The 20,107-nt window shown below is 37.9% G+C and overlaps 1 protein-coding gene across 1 annotated transcript in view; it reads left to right on the top strand.

Moving 5' to 3' along the window:
• Window positions 1–19,520, top strand: part of LEMD3 (LEM domain containing 3) — a gene marked incomplete at both ends in the record, with an annotated part of 43,998 nt that extends 24,478 nt beyond the window's left edge. Inside the window, 10 exons of the mRNA XM_084261459.1 lie at window positions 3,234–3,301; window positions 5,165–5,244; window positions 5,328–5,476; window positions 7,215–7,316; window positions 8,299–8,401; window positions 8,621–8,799; window positions 15,745–15,826; window positions 18,845–18,950; window positions 19,038–19,116; window positions 19,357–19,520. Of these exons, the coding sequence (XP_084117585.1) occupies window positions 3,234–3,301; window positions 5,165–5,244; window positions 5,328–5,476; window positions 7,215–7,316; window positions 8,299–8,401; window positions 8,621–8,799; window positions 15,745–15,826; window positions 18,845–18,950; window positions 19,038–19,116; window positions 19,357–19,520 (1,112 nt within the window). The remainder of the gene's footprint in view (window positions 1–3,233; window positions 3,302–5,164; window positions 5,245–5,327; window positions 5,477–7,214; window positions 7,317–8,298; window positions 8,402–8,620; window positions 8,800–15,744; window positions 15,827–18,844; window positions 18,951–19,037; window positions 19,117–19,356) is intronic.
• Between the last annotated feature and the right edge of the window lie 587 nt (window positions 19,521–20,107).

The following is a 20,107-nucleotide window of genomic DNA, read 5'->3' as shown; positions in this document are numbered from 1 at the left end:
GTCTTGCCAATGTACACTAACATAAGCTGAAGGGTAATTTTGTGACCCTTCCTGGGGGTCACAAACATCCTGGGATGTTACTTCTCCCCTCTGCACAAAGGCAAGTAGAGTGATTCTCAGATTGCACTTGAAATTGAAGTGATCTGTGCTCAAGGAAAGTTTGAGCACAAAAATCCATTCTTTCTCTCAGCTTGCAATAGACATTTTTACAGAAGGGCAGCTTTCACAAAGAGCTCAGATGTATCTTGCAGCAGACCTGTATAAAGCCTTTTTTTTTTTTTTTTTGCCTCTGCTTCACTTTTATTCCTGGATATAGGGCCTCAAATGGAACAGTTGGGAAACATTTTTGGCTCAGACTATGGAAAGTGGGTTTCCAAGCCAAGTGGTTAATGATTGCACCAAAGTTATTCAAAGTAAGCCTTCATTTGCAGAACTATTAGCTAAAGCAACTGCAATGGCATATAGGAATATCCTGCTGTTTGCAGTAAAACAGAAGGTTGTCTGACTTGTGAATTGCCTAACTTTCTGCAGGCTTTCAAATTCATGAGTTTCTCAGAAGAAAGCTGCTAAATGGTTCTCAGCAATAGATGGGTTGGAATGAGAAACTGCATTTCCAACAGTTTTTTGTACCGGACTGAAACTCTGTAGCTCTGATTAGCTTACTCCTTTCAAGAGTGGGAGGCAAGATTAAAGAGATTTTTATTTTTTCCCCCCACAGCGTTGCACGACAGTAATTTGAACTGATGGGCTTTAGACATTGTCAGAGCCTAGCCAGCAAAAGCATTTTTAACTGTTAAACGTGTTTGGAGGGAATACAGTCTAAAAGAAATTTCATAAGCAGGACTGCGAGGAAACAGTCTGCTGGGTTTTGAAGATGAGACCAGAAGCAGTTAACTCAGTGTGTTGGCTGCATACTACATAAATGTGATTCCTGGAGGAAGGCAAATAAGATTAGAATTTAAAACTACTGAAGTAATCCTGTAGCCCCCTTATCTGTAGCTTTTGTCCCCTTGCAAGAGGTAATGGTGTGCTCTTGTTTAAATTGTGAAAAATGAATTCTTCAAAATAAGTTTCAGGATTCATTTTTGGATTTTCAATCTGGCCACCTGCTTATGTGTTTTGCTTGTCTTCTCTGTGTATTAACCTCATGCTTTCTTATTTCATAAATGGACATTCCTGCTTATCTACATAATTTTAAACCCCCCCAAAACTCTGAAGCAGAAAGGTCTTGTGCTCCTGTTCTGATAAGCTGTTTGGTTCAGTCAAATTGTGACTGATGTGCTTTTTTTTGTATAAAACCCCCAGGAGGACTTCAGGTCTCACTGAAAAACAACATCAGTTTAAATGGATGAATGCCTACCAGTCTTGCTTGTGTCATAAAACTGATACCTGACTGAGACTGTACACAGGGCTTCTACAGAGATGTATATTGGGTTTGTTGTATTTATTCCATCAGTTCTAGATTTGAAACAATATGTTTATACTGGATATTGTGTAATTGTATAGTTATCCCATGTCTGCTAATCTTGAAACATGAAATCACTGGTGATTACACCTGTAAACTTCAAGGTTGTAGAGCTTATGCTGCACAAAAATGCCTGAATTGCACACAAGTCTAGCCTGTAACTCCAGTTCTTGTGCTGACTTATAAATTCAGAGTGTGTTGGCAAAGATGGGGTCAATTTTCACTTGTGATCTCTGTAGTTTTGCTATTACAGTAGACTCTGGCATGTTTGAAGTTTAAGATACTGCACGTTAATAATCAAATTAAACCACTTTTAGAGGGATATCTATTCTGCTCAGTGCTTGATTAAAAATACACACATGCACACAGGCTTGGTTCCAGCAGCACTTCTAGGCCAGATAGCGTATGAGCACTCCTACAAACAGTGTTCCTATTTATCTATAACCCAACAGTAAGAGAAGAGCATCCCTGGCACGCTGATGTGTTTGCAAGGCCAAATTCACTTAAATCTGCTTTTGTGTATTGAGCAAAACTTTGCTTGTAGCAGTCCGAGAAGGACTTTTGTTCCGTAGAAACACTTCTTTAGAACTCCCAACTGTGAATGTGACTTGAAAATGCTGCTCCCTGACTTGCTAGGATTTACTAATTTTTGGTCAGATTGCCTCAAATGTTCTTGTTTGTATAGAGGAATTAATACTTGAAGTTGTATCATCAAAAGGGTTTACCAGGTAGATGAATTCCAACCTTAAATACTTTGTAAGGGTACAAGCAAAGGTTTATACTTTGTTTATGGATGAATATCTTAAACTTCCCTAGCCTTGCTATGGCTTTGGAAATAATACACTTCAGCATAGATGCAGGAAGGTAAGGCAGGTGTAACCCTGAGGCAGTGGAAGACTGGGTTTGTTTCCTATTTTGTTGTTTTGGCACAGTAAAGTCATAGCTATAGATGTTAAGACTTTTCTTCGTTAAATTGGGAAAAGGGTGATTTTTCCACTCGCTGACACTTCTTGAGAAGTGCTGGCCTAGTGATAGATAAAACTGGTGTTAGACCTTTTCTTTTTCTCTGACTTTGTGTTGGTATGGTTGCTGCTGTGTTTGGAGTTTTTTGCATTAATTTGGTACCTCAGTACAGTTTAGTAAAGAAAATTAAGATGATGGTGGCATGTGGCTGTGAGGACTGACTGTGCATATGATACCTTATTTCCTGACTACTTTGCATACATTCCAAAACACCTACAATGGTAAAACCACCAGTCTCAGGCCCTGTTTGGATTCTGAACATGTTCAATAAGGTTATGACTTACTGTGATAACTTGGACCAATCTAAAAGATAACTTCACAGTGTCTGAAATACCACTATGTATGTGTTGCAATGGGAACTAACCTGGTCTGTATTAAAGGTAATGCATGTTTCAGGGTAAATGAAAATATTTGAAGAAGTTGAGTCAGGGTACAGCAACGATTCACAGTAATGTCCATCCTTTTGTTCTGCTTTCAGCATAAATACAGAAATATACTTTGAGCACTCCATGAAGTTGTATTCATGGGATCTGTACATATTATTAGCTGTGACAATCTTCAGGTTTTCTAACTTTTCTGAAGGAGAAATTTGTCCAGAGATTTTTCCATGGTTTTAGTGGAACCTGTGAGAATTACTGAACTACTGCTGCTTTTGTAGATTGTGTTAACTATAAGCTTGTATTTAATGATTTTATAAAATGTGGTAATCAGTAGATCAAAATAAACAAAAGTTTGATTTTACCAGGAGAACATGAATGTGGCAGCTCTAGTCAAAGGAACCTTACCGTCCAGGAGGCAGCTGCATATTTAAAAGTAAGCAAACAAGGTATTTTTCATTGGTTATATATGAGATTTGTGTAATTTACAGTTAGTGAGGCCTGATTTCATATGTACTGTATTAACTAACATTTCAGTTTGTATGGAATGTTATTTGGAAATGTTTGTAGCTGATGTCTTGAACATGTGCTACTTATAATTTTTATTTAGGGAAGTAGTGAGGGTTTTGAGGGAGGGAAGGTGAAAGAAACTGACTTAATTGCAATTAAGGCACAGATAGACAGTAGTGCTTCAGTGGCATATGGTTTTCTTCCTTTTAGTTAAAACATCAGGGCATAATTTGAACTGAAGGAGATAGTTGACCAACACAAATGTCTTAAATTTATGAAATGCAAATCTTTAGAATCTTCTCCAGAAATCAATATACTATGTTTGGAGACTTAATAGAAAAGGGTACTGTCCTCCTTTCTTTGGGAGGAGACGGTGACGCATGGATCTCTGCAGTGTGCCTGACAGCAGCTGTACGGAGACACCATTCACTGATGCTTTAAATAGAAATGGTCAAAAAAGGCTTTTTTGTTAATATGATAGGTGTGCAGTATTATGAAATCCCACTCTCTGCTGTCATTCCCCTGCCATACTCCCCAAATAAAAGATGACTCTTGCCTTGTCTTGACAGCTGTAGGGTTTATTTTAGCCCCCGTTGGTGTACCCTTCAGTGGAAAACTACTTGCAGCTTTTAAAAGGCTGTGAGAGTATAAGATTTCTTTGATTGGATGGAGGGACCTAAGCTGATGTGACTTCTAATGTGAAAATGTGTAGAAATTTTATGTCTTGGCAAACATTTACATAGGAGACAAAAAGAGGCGAGGTTAAGAGCACCCTGAAGAAGCTGCTAACACCAGTTTATGGTTTGGCAGTGATATTCTGTGTCTGTTAAAATCAGTGTGTTGTGGGAATACATGGGAAAAAATTAAGTTCTTGCCAGATCACTGATGGTCTTATCTGTTGTGCTGCAAGAATGACAGTTATGATAACAACTGTGTTAGCTCTGATAAGAGGCTCAAATTTTATATGAACATTTTTCACTTTGTGCAAAGTCTCATTTAACCCTACAGCCCCTCATTTGGGGAGTATAAATGTAACTCACTTGCAGAATTTCTGTATTCTGTGGCAAAACTTATTTTCATTTTGAGAGTAAAATAATTAAGAGTTGTTTTTTTAAGTGTTTGTCCTTTAGTGTTCTATGCTTGTTGCATTATGTGAGGTTCAAAAGAAAGGTGGAGGTAAATCTTATTGGCGAGTATAATTTCAAATATAATAGTACTTTCCACTTAAGCTTTCTTCCCTGAAGAACATGTGAAGTGAACTATGGAGACAGACTTTTAGCTCAGATAGCAGTGAATTTTCTCCTATGAGAGTTGATATTGAGTAATTTTTTTTAAAGTCAATTTCTATAAAGTAATATCAGTTCTTGAACTACAGTCACGGGGCTATTTGCAAAATACCAGTTAAACTTGATTTTCATCAAGTCTGAAACTGCTCTTATAGGACCTGTTTTCAGCTGGGTTTATATCTAATTTGAGTTTTAATGAAGTAGATTTTCCACGAGCACCACCTAGTGACTGAATCTTTTTTTGGTGTAAGTTAGAATTGTTTTTAACACCTTGAATGTGACTTGACTTTTCAAACGGTCCTTAATTTGAGGAAAGCTACTAAATCTGATAGCTGCTCATATCATGGATAAATTCAGTTCGTGTCAAACAGGCAAAATCTGAAGAATCAAGGGAAAAAACCTCACATAGTTTTGAGTAGTAATCTGCAGTATCTTGATTTTATTGTGGCACAAAAACTTTTTGGTTATTTATGAAGTAACTCATTACTGTTTTCTCTTGACAGAGTTTAGATCCACAATATGAAAGTGTACTTAACACAGCATTACAGTGGATCTTGAGTAGCGGGAAAGATGTTGGCATAAAGTAAGTGCTTTTTATCTCTTTTAAAAAAAAGTTCTTTAAACAGAATGTATTGTTTTTCATAAAACCTGTGTGTTTTGGAATAGGTGTCTCAGCAATGACCCCAACAAGGTGAATGTCACTAATTTGACAGATGTGAAGTATCTGGAATCCACTAGTCCAAAGATGTCTTTCAGGTGTCGTTTTCGCCGTGCATTTGTTAATGTAACTCACAGATTGTCAATATTGCTTTTGGGTAAGTTAACTTCAAAAACATCAAACATTTTGCTATAACAGCTTGCAGTTGTGTAAGTGCACAGGGAAATGTAAACAGCACTTCCAGAGAAAATTTTTATTCAACCATAAAACTTGGGAGTTCCTATCAGTGTCTTGATTACGGCGCGGTTTGCTTTGTGCTGCTTTTGCAGCACTGTTGGTTGCTATCAACTGCTGCTGTAGCCAGCTGAACATACTCCCTCTTTGGGAACACTATTTTTCCCCTGCCAAGCGATACCTTGCGGCTTCCAAAGATTCCAGAGTGAACTGAATTGAAAAAGTAAAATGCCCAGTAAAAAAAAATGTAACAGCCATAATTTTGAGGGTATTTCACTGTTATTTCTGGAACTTAACTACTGAAAAAGAGCTTTCTAGTTTTAGGAAGAGATGGATACCAAACATGTTTATCACCAAACATTCTTACCTCTGAAACTGTTATAAAAATGTATCCAATTCTTCACTAAGGCTTACTCATTTAGTCTTTGGTAGTACTCTAAATTTAAAGTTCTTTCAGTTTAATTCTTCACGTACTGAAAACCATGTAACATAAATATATGATATAGGTGAGTGCAGACACTTTACTTTTTTCCATGTGGCTGGTTGGAAATTCTGAAGGTGTAGAGTTCATCTCTACAAATACTGAATATGTAATAAATTGTTTTATCCCAATAAATTAATCCCATGCTTATGAGCAGAATATCCCCTTCACTGGTCTTTTGACAAACCAAAAGAATCGAAGGGAAACTGTCCCAGATTGCTGTCTTTCTAATAATACTGGATATGAGGGTTGAATTGGGATGCAGAGTTGGAGCTCAGTATCCAAGTTAACCACTGCTCTCATCAGTCATGTTGAGCAAATTGCTCCATATCTCAAATTCATCATCTGTAATTCAGGTTAACATGAAGCACCTCTTAAAAAGAAACCATTGGATAAATGTTAGATGTCATTATCATTAACTAATACTCGTTTGGCCTAAAATGGTATCCTTCAGTCTCTGGGATGCGCCAGTTATCAGTGCCTTGTGATTGCTGTCATAAAAAACAAATTATGTAACTGTAATTTGGGAATGCATGTTTCTGTGTTTCTTTCCTTGTTAAGAGATCACGGGTGGTGTGGTGCCCTCAGCCTGAAATAGAAGTAGTAATGAGACTTTTATTTTCAACTTATGCTGCTGGCTTTCGTAACTAGATTGTGCTTTTTGGGGATAATCTTTAAGTAATAGAAAATTACTTCAATAGAAAAACAGCATGCATATCTGTAGCTGAACTGAAGCAGTCCCAGTTACTTAGTTTGGACAAGTATATGTAAAGTATGTGACTTGTCTGTGAATTAGTGGATAATTGTGCATTTTTAAATCTTAACGTGTTATCAATTGTCAGTTTATGTGACTTCTGATATGACTTGAGTTTTTCAAATAGTTGTTTTACTGTTTTTCTTCACAAATGGGTAAAATTTCAAACAACAATAATGGGATACTAGGCTATTGTTAAAACAAATGTTTTTCTAAAGGGTAACCAGTCTTCAGAGTTCACGTGTTTGTGCTGCTGTGTGAGTAAAACAAAACACACTGACAGCAAGTATTGAGTGCTTCACTGTTTTGAAAGCTAAAATACTTCAGAAAGTTAGCTAGTTCAACCAACTTCTGAACTGCGGGATGTAAACTGATGAATAACCTCGTTCCAATACTGATTAAAGAATAATCTACATCTAAATGCAGGTGTAGCAATCGTCTGGGGAGTCCTGCACTACATGAAATACCGTTGGGCAAAAGAGGAAGAAGAAACAAGGCAGATGTATGATATGGTGGTAAAAATCATAGGTATGGCTTCCCAAGTTGCATCTGATGTACCAGCTCTAAGCTTTCAAATTGCTGGCATTAATGGAGCTGTGTTTTCTGTCTATTTAATTGTCAGTCATCAGTGATGCTGTTGGAGTTCTTGGTCAAATGTGCGATTCACGTGTTTGGCCTTGTTTTTAAACACACATTGTCCTTTAAACCTAATCAAAGCTTTTGGTATAAAGATCGTAATTGGTGAGTTACATCAACCTGGCCATTTAAATTCCCATTGACTTGGTGGGTTTTTTATCTTACTGCTGAAAACAAACACAAAGTTAATTGTCTGGAAGTATGGTGGCATCTGTATCATAATTTTTCATGTATCTTTAAAATATCCACTCTTAAAATGTGTGTTAGTTCTCAATTCTGTTCTTAATGGCTTTTCATAGGAAAAGCAGCTCTTTAGTTACTCACTTTGGGCAGAAATTATGTTACTAAAGCAGAATAAATTCTGAAATTCTGCCTTTCTACTTGAAGCCATGATGTTTTCAGTAGCTGTGTTTATAATTCTTAAGCTCTGATTTGGGCTGCGTTTTTGCTTCAGTTGTCTTATTACTTTCACCTATGGGAATCATCATAAATACAGAGACTGCAGACAAACTGGGGCTCTTCCCCTGTTCCTACCTCTCTTGCATTTGCAAATCAAGTTTTCTTGGGGCGGGGGAAAGCACTTTATTTTCAAAGGTATCTGTTGTTGGCAACAATTAAAAGTACCAAACAAGTGTAACTGCAAGAATTCTTTTTGTGTATTTCAGAGTTATTTGAGGCACTTAGAGGGTGTGTTTGGTTAGTCTTCTTGATTTGTGGTCAGCATGGTTAGATGGGAGAAAATGCTTTGAAATGCCAAAGCCCTGTTAGCTACTGAAACTGGGAGGGGTCTTCAGAGCAGCTGTTGATTGCCAGCATTGATGATATTCTTAATGTTAACCTACATAGTTACCAGTTTTTCTTATGGTCTCCTCAGATGTTCTAAGAAGTCACAGTGAGGCATGTTCTGAAAATAAAGACTTGCAGCCTTACATGCCTATTTTACATGTGCGTGATTCTCTAATACCACCTCAGGACAGGTATGTTCTCACTAGAAGTACTGAATGTCCTTATGTGCAAGGAAAAAATAGTAAAAATAAATGGGTCAATAAGTTAATTTCAGTAGTCTGCACAGTACAATATTTGGGAGTTCTCTTGACGTGGTGGGGAGTGGGACATCAAATTTCTCTTACACGCTGGATGTCAGCTATGCTGGTTGTTACAATGCTAACTTTGTACTTCTTGCTTCAATTTTTAAGGAGGAAAATGAGGAAAGTCTGGAATAGAGCAGTTGACTTTCTTGCAGCAAATGAATCTAGAGCTCGCACAGAGACACGAAGAATAGGTGGTGCTGAATTCTTGGTTTGGAAATGGATGCAACCTTCTGCAGCGTGTGACAAAATTTTAGCAATACCATCGAAAGTGTGGCAAGGCCAAGGTATTGAAGTCTGGTTGTCTTTTGCAACTGCAATACTTTTTTAATTTCTGCATCTGACTTCTAAATGATATTCTGTTGTTCGAATGTGAAGGATCTGTTTTGTCTCACACTGTTAAGTGTTGTTATAAACTGTGCTGTTTATCTGTTATCTTGTTCAGTAGACTTACTTTTTCTGTGTATTCAGGGTCTGCTTGTTTTCAAGCAAAATCAGCTTTTCTGTTACAGCTACTGCAGAAACACATCAGAATGCCCAAGTGAGTTGCTTGTTTCTTTCCATAAATTAAAAAAAAACAAACCACCACCACCTCTTTAGTTGGTGAAATTTTGACGTCTTAAACTTATTGGAAGTAATGTTGTATCTTATAGCAGGTAAATCAGAGCTTGTAGACTTGAGTTTCCCACTGTTATCAGTTGGGTACCTAAAGATAGAAAAGGAAGATGGAAGAGGAGATACTTGTTTTGAAAAGGAAACTGCTGGGAGAAAGGACTTCTCAATTGGCAGAACATAGGTTTTGAGTACCTCCTAGTAGTGCTTCTTTTCTGTATTTTTTTTTCTACACTGTGCATTTGTATTTTAAGCTCTGTGGTGCAGCAGACCTTTTATTTTAATAGAGGAGGCTGTTCTCATGTGGATTTTTGCAGTGGTTTGTCACTTCTCAACTTTATCATGGAGCCAAGTGGCAAGAATTCAGTGGGTTTGCAATTGTCTGTTTGCAGTGGTCATATTTTCCTAGTTCTTTTTCTTTCTGCCTTTCCTCATGTTAAGCTTCAGGTTTTGGGCTAGGGGTGTTTTTGGTCAATGAAAATTTGAAGCTATAATTAAAGCAACTCTGGGATACAATTAAAAATTATTAATTATATCAATATTTCAAGCGTGAAGGTAAAGTGAAGTCTTAATTGCCAATTACTTAAGTGTTCTGACAGTGCTGAAGAGTCTGCCTTGCTTCTGCCTTGCTTTCTGTTCATCTGTAATGCTGTACTACCCCTCCAGTGCAGAATCCTGTTTTATAAACTCATTGGCCCGTTTAGATGGTGAGGGGGTGGGGGCTTCTAGAGTTTTCAATTCAACTTTTAAAATCAGGTATTACCAAGGTTCTATCGTGTGTTACTTCTGTGGTGTTGAACTAGATGCTGAAAGAAAAAAAAAGCCTGTTTAAAATCAAACAGACTTTCTGCCTCCTTAGTCCCACTTAAAAATAAAAATACCCACGGGCAAACAACTGCACTCTCATCTGTGTTCTTCTGAAGTATGCTAAATTTGGTATTAGTTTAACTAAAGCAAATAGTAATAGGATCTTTTCTTTAGCTTTTTACTGGTATACATTTTTATTTGCAGGAAACAATGTTCCCACTGTTTCTTATAAAAGAGGGTACAGTTTAAAGTAGCTCTTTCCAATGTCATTATTTCCTTTCCAGAGACAGACAGAGCTTCTTTGTGGCTTGGAACATTTATGCTGTGGCAGGCTTGATTGTCCAAATGAAAGTACTTCTAACATTCTGGTTTTGTCCCAGGCCACTTGCATGCTTTCATAAGTTCTATGTATGCTTTCAGCCCTTGAGTCTTAAATGTTGCTTTTCTGTAAGTTCAAAGCAAACCCAAACAATTCTGTCAGCTTGAAAAGCCAAATATTTTTGAGACATTTGCAGATAGATGGCACTTATCTGCTGTGGGTCTTAGTAGTCTTGGTACCCATTTCTTGCTTGTCTCTGCTAAATGTTGTATTGGGATGTTATGTGCTTCTCAAAGTTCTGCCCTTGGTTTCAGCATTATGTTTCTCATTTGAAATCAGTCATTGGAAGTGAGAGCTGCTTTTTTCAAATACCTTGTAAATACTACTGCAGGCTTGAAGTTCTGCACTCATTGTCTTGCACCAGTTGTGACATGGCATTCTGTGACATCTCTATTACTAAATTTTTGAGAAACTGTAATAATCTAAGACATGAATAGTAACTTTATTACAAGAGTTGCAGGGACTTTTTTTTTTTCCAGGACACTGACCAATAGGGATGTGTGAGTGCTTTAGGTGTAGTGCAGAAGTCGTGGGCTTGTCAACAGCTGCCCGTTCCATCTCTGATAGGGTCATCAGCAATTTTCAGACTCTTAAATTGAACACAGCTTCTGCAAGCTGAATCTTCTACACACTGTTCAATACAGGCACAACACTCCAGTTCTCAAATTTCTTACGTATTACTTATTTGCTCTCAGTTTTTCTTGTCTTGTTTGATTGCAATATCGATTACAACATCCTGCTCTGAGTTAGAAATCAGACTGGATTTTTCTTCATCTGGAAGACTTTCCAGTGTGTGGTAGCTTAGGTGCTGCTTTGCTACCTGGAATATATATTCAAGACTCAATAGAACACTTGTTTCTAAAACTTCCTAGAAAGACAGCACCTCTGGTAGTGGCTGTTAGGTACCATCTGGGTTTCAGCATCTGATACCTACTGTAGCATATTGTGAATGTGGACAGAGTAACTACTTCTCAGCAATGGCTTTCAGCTCTGTGCTGCCTGGAGTAGGTACTTAAGATTCTATGCTTTCTGTTGAATAAGATATTTAAAGATCTATCCTGTTTCAGTACTTTTAATAGCAGTTTCCCTAATTTTCTTGTCATGTTTGTAGTTTGGCAAAGATCTTTGTGGAATTGAGATTCCATGCCCTTCTGTTAGGGCCAAAGTATGTGAGTAGGAGTGTCTGAAATGACATAGGTTGTTTTGGCTCTGAGTATCTTGGTAGTCAGCAGTCAAAGGTAATTGTGATGTGCAAAGGCTCTTTCTATTTTAAATTCCTTGTTTTCATATGACTGTTACAAATAGTTTCATTACATAAGTCTGGTGCTTTTTGCATAGCTATTCCTTTCCTGATGTTAGGAATTCTATATACATGTGGCAGTTCTTCATTTTTGGAAGTATAAATCAAGTGGAATTATGTTTGTCCTGCAATTTTGATGTTTCAGTGTAGGAGTTCATAAATCTATTTTTTTTTTCTGGGTCAGAATAAAGTCTGGTGTATTTCCTTTGAAATATCTGTCCAAAAAATAAAGATTAGTAAGGTCATTGTAGGATGATGGACAAATGAGTGAATGTTTTAAAAACAGTTGGCAAGACCAAAGTCGAATTTCTTTTTTGTTTTTTTGGAAGAAATAGTCAGTGTGTTCAGTTTGCTTTTGAAAGAGCAGATACTGTTGTCCCCTCTTGCCTTTGATAACTGAGCTCTAAAGCAAAAAAGGTAGGGGAAGCTCCAGTGTAGCTAAGCTAAGAGCAGTAGCTAAAGTTCCTTGACAGCTCAGGAGACGAGATAAAGAGGTTCTCTGAAGTACCACATCTAGGGTGATATTTCATCCTGCAGCATGGAAGATAACCTGTTACCTTGTGTGAATGACACCCCTCCTCCCCAGTTTGTGAGAATGTAATCCTCCACGTTTAAAAACACAGGGGGCTCTATTCTTAACTACTGCAAGAAAACTGTGGATTTTATGCTTGTAAAATGCTGTATCCACCCCGTGTTGGTCTTCTGTAGCTGAACTTAACTGTATTACACCCCAAGTCAACCACACTCTCCTAACATTTAGTATTATTTTGATTTCAGTATCTTCCCAGTTTACTGAAGAACCTTGTCTTGTGTGAAAGTGTGGAACTTCAGTATTTTTACTAAATGTTTTATCTTTTTGTCCTTACCTTTTATAAGAAGGGGTAATATTTAATAAATCAGTGATCTGTGGCTTAGCACAAATAAATCTGTTCTTCAGAAACATGGTTATCTGTATTTAATGCAAGTCTTCCACCTTATCAGGTGTGTCAAATCCACATCTAAAGATCTGTTGGGCTGCCTTATAACCCGTGGCAGTGATACTGGGGTATCCCTTTTGCAGTAATACAATAGTAATTCAAGAGGTCTAGAAAGCTGCACTGTCTCTCAGATGTTCATTTTTAAGTCTGTGCAAGAGCCACTAATTCCATCATACACATTCCAGTCATGGTGGTAAAGAGGCTGTTGAAACCCACATTTTTATCTGCTGCTGTTCTTTGAATCTGGAACGATACAGTCATGCTCAGTTTAAGGTAATAAAACAGGGTACATCATGATTGAAATACCAAGTGACTTCCTTTCTTGAAGCCCCCAAGGGGAGTTTAGCAAAGTCCTAAAAATTTTCTTGTCAGTGACTTAGTACACAAAGTTGTGCTTCTGCCTTCCTGTTTCATCTCCACCTCTTTACCCTCATCTTGTAATTCTTACTGTTGAGGGCTACTTTGGAAAAGAAACGTGCTGGTGAGGTGCTTATTTAATTGTGCTGGCCCAAAATAATACCTGCTGTCATTGAGGAGAATGTTTTGTATGCTCCACATCAGTGTGAATACTTTAAATAATCAGTACTGCAATCTGAATAGGTTTGTCACCATAAACATAATCTTTTTAGGAGGAGGGGGAGAATTAATTGTTACAGACACATCTGTTAGTTGTGCTGTTTTGAATTGTGCTCTGTAGGTACAGCATTATTTTCAGTTCACCGGTGTCTTCCCGAGCATCCCCTTTTGGTCTGATTTCTGGTATACATTTTAAAGCTTGTTACTGTGCTAACATTCATTTTATACCTCACTGATTTCTGTGGCCACCTTTTTCTTTATACATGAAAAGCTCCATCTTAAATTGCAAAATTTTCTTTTAATTTATGATTGTGAAACACTTTTGAGAAAAAGCAGAATCAACATTTATTGTCAGATGCTGCACTGCCTTGGGCACTGCTTCTACTAGAATGACACTTAATTGGTAGCAGATTAGTTTTGTGCTGGTGGTTTGCTCTGGTTGAAGTAATCTCTGCAAGCACCTGAGCCCTTCCCAGCAAAAAGACATAAAGATTATTAGAAATTGGAGCAGGCAGAGCTCGATTTTATAGGTATCTGCACTAAAGTGTCACTTGTCCATTTAGTTACTTTTGTGTGTAGCTTGGTGGTGTAGCTGCTGCCTTAAACAACAGTATGGGGGTTGGGAGGTTTTTTGGGTTGTTTTTATTTTTTAGTTCATAAACAGCTTGCAGAAACGTTGATCCCCTGGGCCTAGGGTGTCTACAAATAACCTCACTGGTCTTTATCCTTGGACTAAAACCGTGTGCTGAATAAACCTAAGTATGACCAATCAGCACACAATTTCCTCAACCCCACACCTTTCCAGGGCCCAGTCCATGACTAAGCCACCCCTGGTCACCTTTTCCAGTATGGTGTGGTGCCCCAGTGTACCAAATGCTGGTGACATTTCTCACACACACCACTTGATCTGTGTAGTTCTGTAAATGTTGGTCAGTTCTGTAAAGTTGTTGTTGTATACCCCATGTAAAATTTTTAATCAAGGGCAAAAGAACTTTACAAAACCATGTGCTATTGAAGAAGGACTTGTCCTTAAGCTCAGAAAAAGATGCAGTGTCAACAGCAGATTTAGAAATCTATTCCCAAGGAAAAAAAAACAGACAGTTGTTACAGGCATTGGTGACTTGAACTGTGTGTGTATATTCTAATAATACTTTGAGTACTTGGGGAACTTACCGTAAGTTCCAGATGAGATTTGGAGGTCACCCTTTTTAATTTTTAGTTGGCAATTGTATTATTTTTTTTGCCTTGAATTTAGATAGACAAACTTGACAAACTTGTTCCCTATGCCGTATCTGCAGGCAGCAACTCTCTCTTGGTTAGTGCTTGTCTTTCACATGCAGTCTCTTCCACATGATTGAATTTCTTCTACCTATCTGGGGTTTTATTGTGGTGACATACAGAAGAGGAGCAGCGTTCATGCATTTTTTATATACTTGCAGGATTTCATTTTAAAAGGTCAACAGTAAGAAGCACAAACAAACCTGTAGTGTCATCTGCTCAAAACTGAGACTTCTAACATGTGCAACGGACCATCTTGAATCTGTTGAACTTTTTTTCTGAAGTAGGGATTGCTAAGGAGAAGCATTAGTATCAGTTAGGAACATCACTTTGTCTTGTGACTTTTTTTAATCTTACATGTAAACTCTTGAATTAACTCATCTCAAGTCTTAAAAGTAAAATTTCCTTCAAGCCTTGGACGTTGTTTTATGAGGCTATCTTATTCCATTTCTGTTGCTGTTTGCTGGCCCTTCTGAAGGCATGGAACTACCTAATCTGAAGGGCTCCTTTGTTCCTCTTCTCACAGTGCAGTCTTCTGTGGAAATTCTGACAGGTAGAACTTGTGAACTTTAGAGACTTTAATAGTTATTTTGGAACTTCAGAATGCATTTCATGGGATTGTTCAGCTTTGAAAGATTCACTCTGTTATTTTTAACTTCCATTTTTCTTCTTGCCATTTTATCTGGTTTGTCCTCTTGTGGGTTTCACTTTAGATTTTTGCAAACTTCTCGTCGTGCTTGTAGAGCATCTGGGGTTAGAAAAGCTCCATCCTTGTAGAGTGATCCTTGACGCTTGCTAATGCAATGCATATCTAATAAACCATCTAAACATCTCCCTGTTTCTTTGATGGACAGTAAATTGACTCAAAAGTGGAAATCAGGCAGTTAAAACTGGTCAACATGCAGCTCCAAAAATTCACTCCCGATGTCAAGAATTGACATCTTTGTCAATGAAAATGCCTTTCACTGAGATGTAATGCAAATACTTCATCTTCATGTATATAGGATTTTTTAAGATATCCTGAATTCTTTCCACATACTGTGGCCTGGATATAAAACAGTACACATTCTATTTTAAAATGTAACAGTGTAAATTGAAAGAAAAAACCCAATTAACTATGGTTAACTTTATTCAGGGCAATAGAAAACTGCAGGGAACTTAATCTGTTTGAAGCTTTTTCCATAGATGAAGGAAAGTATTCTTTTGAGTAAAACTACAATTGTATTGATATGTAACAAGTTCACACTTGTTAACTAGATGGTATTATGGCTGCCAGTAAATACTATTACATTTTTCTTTGTAGCATTTCATCTAGATAGAAGAAACTCACCACCGAACAGCTTGACACCATGTCTAAAGATTCGCAATATGTTTGATCCAGTTATGTAAGTAAAGTTACCTATCTATCTGTATCTCTGTATCCTTTTGGAAAGGTCTCAGAGGGGTTTGGAAGAAGTGAGTGAACATGAATACCTTAAAATAAACAAATGAGTTGGAAAAAAAAAATCTGCCTTTTAACATCTTTGAGAAGACATAAATAATCTTGCTTTCTTCTGTCCTTGTCTTGCTTTGTGTCTTTGGGCCAGTTCTTGAAGAGTGTAGCACTACAAGTGGTTTGAGTGACTGATCTTGCTCCATTAATTACTTTTGTAAATGCTCAATTAGATCAGCTGACAGAGGAGACACGTGTCCTAACATCAGACTGTATGTTTCTGAAGTATTGATAAGTATTCAGTGGCATTCAGTACTGACCCAGTCAGTACTAGTGCATGAAAAATAAAGCCAACCCACAAACATTTATAGACTAGTTCTTATATTTTTATGCTGCTTTTTAGTGTCTATGTCCAGTCAGTCTATTTGAACAATGCAACTTCTAGTACATTCCCTTATTTTAAACCTTTTCTGTTGGAAGTTGACCTAGCTCAGTTACTGGACTGCAGGATTATAGTCCTTGTGAGTGGGATACTTTATGTAATTCTGTATCGCACGCCCTAGCTGTTCCTCTTCCATGAGCTGTCTTGCAGAAGACTCCTGCTTAAGGAAGTACTTTTTCTCACACCCTTTGCAGTAATCTTCAAAAAACAAACACACACCCCACAGTGCAGGACAAACTACTTTGTTCAGTGCTTTGTCAAGAGAGGAAGGAGGTTTATGTTCTTGTCCCAGATCTGCAAGGGTTGAATGCCCTTACTGACCACCATAAGCACAGAATGTTCCGGTGTATGTGATTAGATAAGCAAATATTGTTGATGTTTGCCATGGGTGCAAGATATGTTCAATAAAATTAGTTTGTGGCTGCTCTAAGTCAACCAACAAAATGCCAGTAGTTAGTAAAAGCAGCCATCCATAATAGAGGTCTTTCCTCTTGACCTGAGAATCATCTGAGAACATACCAGTTAATTTGTATTTAACAAAGTTAACAGAGTAAATAATCATACTGCTGCTGTCAAAAGTCAGAAAACTTACCTGCAGGCTGTGAACCCTTAGACCACAGCAGTGGACTTAAACGTGGCTGTATATTCTAGGCATTTACACCATGCCAGACACAAACCTGCTTTTTGGGGTTCTGTCTTGTTTTTTTAATGTCAGTCTCTTCCAGTGTTTCTGCATCGAGCACCAAGGCAGTAAAAAGAATGGTTCAGAAAGCATTACTGTTCCTGTGAGACTCCTGTTGACAGCTAATGGGACATACATGTGCAGCATCAGGGAGGGGCAAGTCACTTCCTTGGGAGCCTGTTCCATTATGGGAGGTCCAAATTAGTTGATAACTCGTATTTCATGTCCCAGGTCTGCAAAATATAGAAAGCACCGTAGACTGAGAATGCATTTCTGTTTCATTTGCAAACAGGAAATGAGCACTTGGGAATAATGTGGTGACTTCAGTATTTGGGAAGAATACAGGCCAGCAGAAAAGATGATTGCCTGCTCTTAACAATGTGGTCTCATGGTAGCTGGTTTTCTGCTGATGACAGCGTGTTTCTCAAGAATATCCGGACATAAGTCCTGGGCAGGGAGGGAACGTACCAAAGTCAAGATTGTATAGAATCATAGAAATGTTTGAGTTAGAGGGGACCTTTAAAGGTTCTGGGTTTTGCAACTTGAAATTACTCTATTTCCCTAAGATCCTGAGCAGAGTGTGTTATCTAGAAAATGCTGCTGTTCACGCTGTTAGAGAAGGGGAAGTAGATCTACATATTCCCTTCATTTTGAGCTATTTAGTAAAAAGAGAACTTCGTTTTTCCTTCCATTCTGAGTAGGGTGCAAGTTTTTAAGTTGTTCTTTCGACTGTGAAGTCTCTCTCCTAGTAGGACCCTTTGCACCATTGTGTCCCTCTCCCACTTTTGTTGGCTTGTTTATATATGTTCTCCCTGTGCAAGGCTCATCAACTGGAAATCTCATCCTCCAGCCAATGACAGAAGCAAATCTGACATTCCATGTTGCCAGAGTCACTCAAATGTAGGACCCCTCTTGGTGTCATACTCAACAGATTTAAGTAACATCCCCGACCAATTAGCTTCCCTATGTACATTCCATTCCCCTCATGTGTGTTCTGCTGAATACAGAGGAAGGTGGTTAAACTATTTAAAGAATTTTAGTCTTATGTAAAGAAAGCTCTTTAAAACTACTCAGAGCTCTTAATAGTATTATTGGAAGAGTAGGTTCATTGTGGGGTTTTTTTTGTGTAAAGACTATTCAAGCAGGCTTAAAGGTGTATTAAGGCTCTTGAAATCGTTTTGCTTCTGCTTAGAATTATTTTATTAGGACCAGATAGTTCCTGCAGTACCTTCATAAAAATACAGAGACTTCTGTCTTGTCTAGTGATGAACCTAAAAATTGATAAGCATTGACAATAAAAGAAGTTGAGGGGGAAAGACAAAATGAAACCAGCAAAATCTGAGTCTGGCTTTAACTTCTATTTCTGGAGCTACATTGGCACATTCTATCAGTAGCCTATGGGATGAAAGCAGGTCGTCCCATTGTTTGGGGTAGGGAATTGGTATTTGGTGATGGACAGCATCTGAAGAGCTGCTAAATCTCCTTCAGCCTGCTGAAGCCTGGCTTGGAATGTTGCTTCTGTGACTGCTGGTAGAGGTGATATGGTAAAGGGGCTGAGGCTTGCAGCTTTCAGAGCTGATGGCAGGCTGCTGGAAGGAGAGGGCAACACACACCCCACACCCAAATTCAAACTACGCCTTATGATGATTATTGTTGAATTTTCTGAAGTGGACTCTAAGCCCTAATGTACTGAATATTCAGTACTTGAAGCACGAAATCTGTCCCAAAGGCATTTAACAGGTAACGATGTCAAGTTACAAAGAAATGGAACTCAGTGGGGAAGGATGAGATCGTTGTCAATATTGTAAAAATGCTGTGCTTAATTAAACCTTTTGTTGTTTGCACAGGGAAATAGGGGATCACTGGCATCTGGCAATTCAAGAAGCAATCCTGGAGAAATGCAGTGATAATGATGGAATTGTTCATATTGCTGTTGACAAAAATTCACGTGAGGTGAGTCTTTCCAGTAATTTCTTAATGCTTTGTTTATCATTGTCTGTTGGACTTCAACAACCCAAACCAACCTTCTCTTTCTTGCAGGGTTGTGTGTATGTCAAGTGTCTCTCTCCAGAGTATGCTGGAAAGGCTTTCAAGGCATTACATGGCTCTTGGTTTGATGGTAAGGAAAAGGGGTTTATAACAAAATATGAAATGACAGAAGATGGGTGCTGTTCTTTTTAAATGGTGAAGGGTTTTAACATCTGAAGTACAGAGCTTTAACAACAACTGTGTCTTCTTTTTTTGTAGTCACCACCTGCAAAACTAATGTCAGTGTAATGACACGTTTGTGCAAATTTGTCTTGAAACATAATGTAATATTATTGAACTAGAAGGTTTCTCTTATTTCTTTGCCTTGTAGGAAAGCTGGTAACAGTAAAATACCTGCGACTAGATCGGTACCATCATCGTTTTCCCCAGGCTCTTACTTGTAACACTCCACTGAAGCCATCAAACAAACACATGAACTCTATGTCCCATCTGCGTCTTCGGACAGGCACAACTAATTCTCAGGGAAGTTCCTGAGAAGACTTTCTACAACTGCTAGGACTGTTACTTGCAACAGGAATTTTCCTGTTTGGCTGCCGTCTTCCTTTTTTAGTGCTTTTTGTATGTAATACTTTAATGAATTAAATAAAAATTTGAACGTTCCAGAAATCTTGTTTCCAAAGGGACTTAGCAATGAGGCAGTAATACTGAGCTGACAACAAAGAAAAAAGCTTCAGGAAGTTTTCTGGGGCTATAGTAAACCAACACATTTAAGTTTTGCATGAGGAATACTGAATTCATTATACATTTGCAGATGTGGTGACTGTATTTTTGCACCAAGAAGTGTTTTTGATAATACAAAAGCATGGAGAAAAAACAACTTCCTGTATTTCCATAGTTTCCTGTGAAATAATCTTGTGGGTATTTTGTAACAACCAACCTACAATTCCTGATGGTGATTAAGTTTAAAAAGAAAATCTTTTTCAGTCAATATTAGGTTTTTGTTGCTGTATAAGAATTTTTTTTTCTGCAGCTAGGGTCTGGGGAAAGTTAATCTGGCATTAGTGGTTGCATATAAGTGTGAGGGAAAACAAACTGAATGTGGATGTACTGGGCTTTGTATA

Source organism: Gallinula chloropus (assembly GCF_964237585.1).
Source record: "Gallinula chloropus genome assembly, chromosome: 1".
NCBI lineage: Eukaryota > Metazoa > Chordata > Aves > Gruiformes > Rallidae > Gallinula > Gallinula chloropus.
Note: the sequence above shows the minus strand (reverse complement) of the source record. Positions and strands in the feature narration are given on the sequence as shown.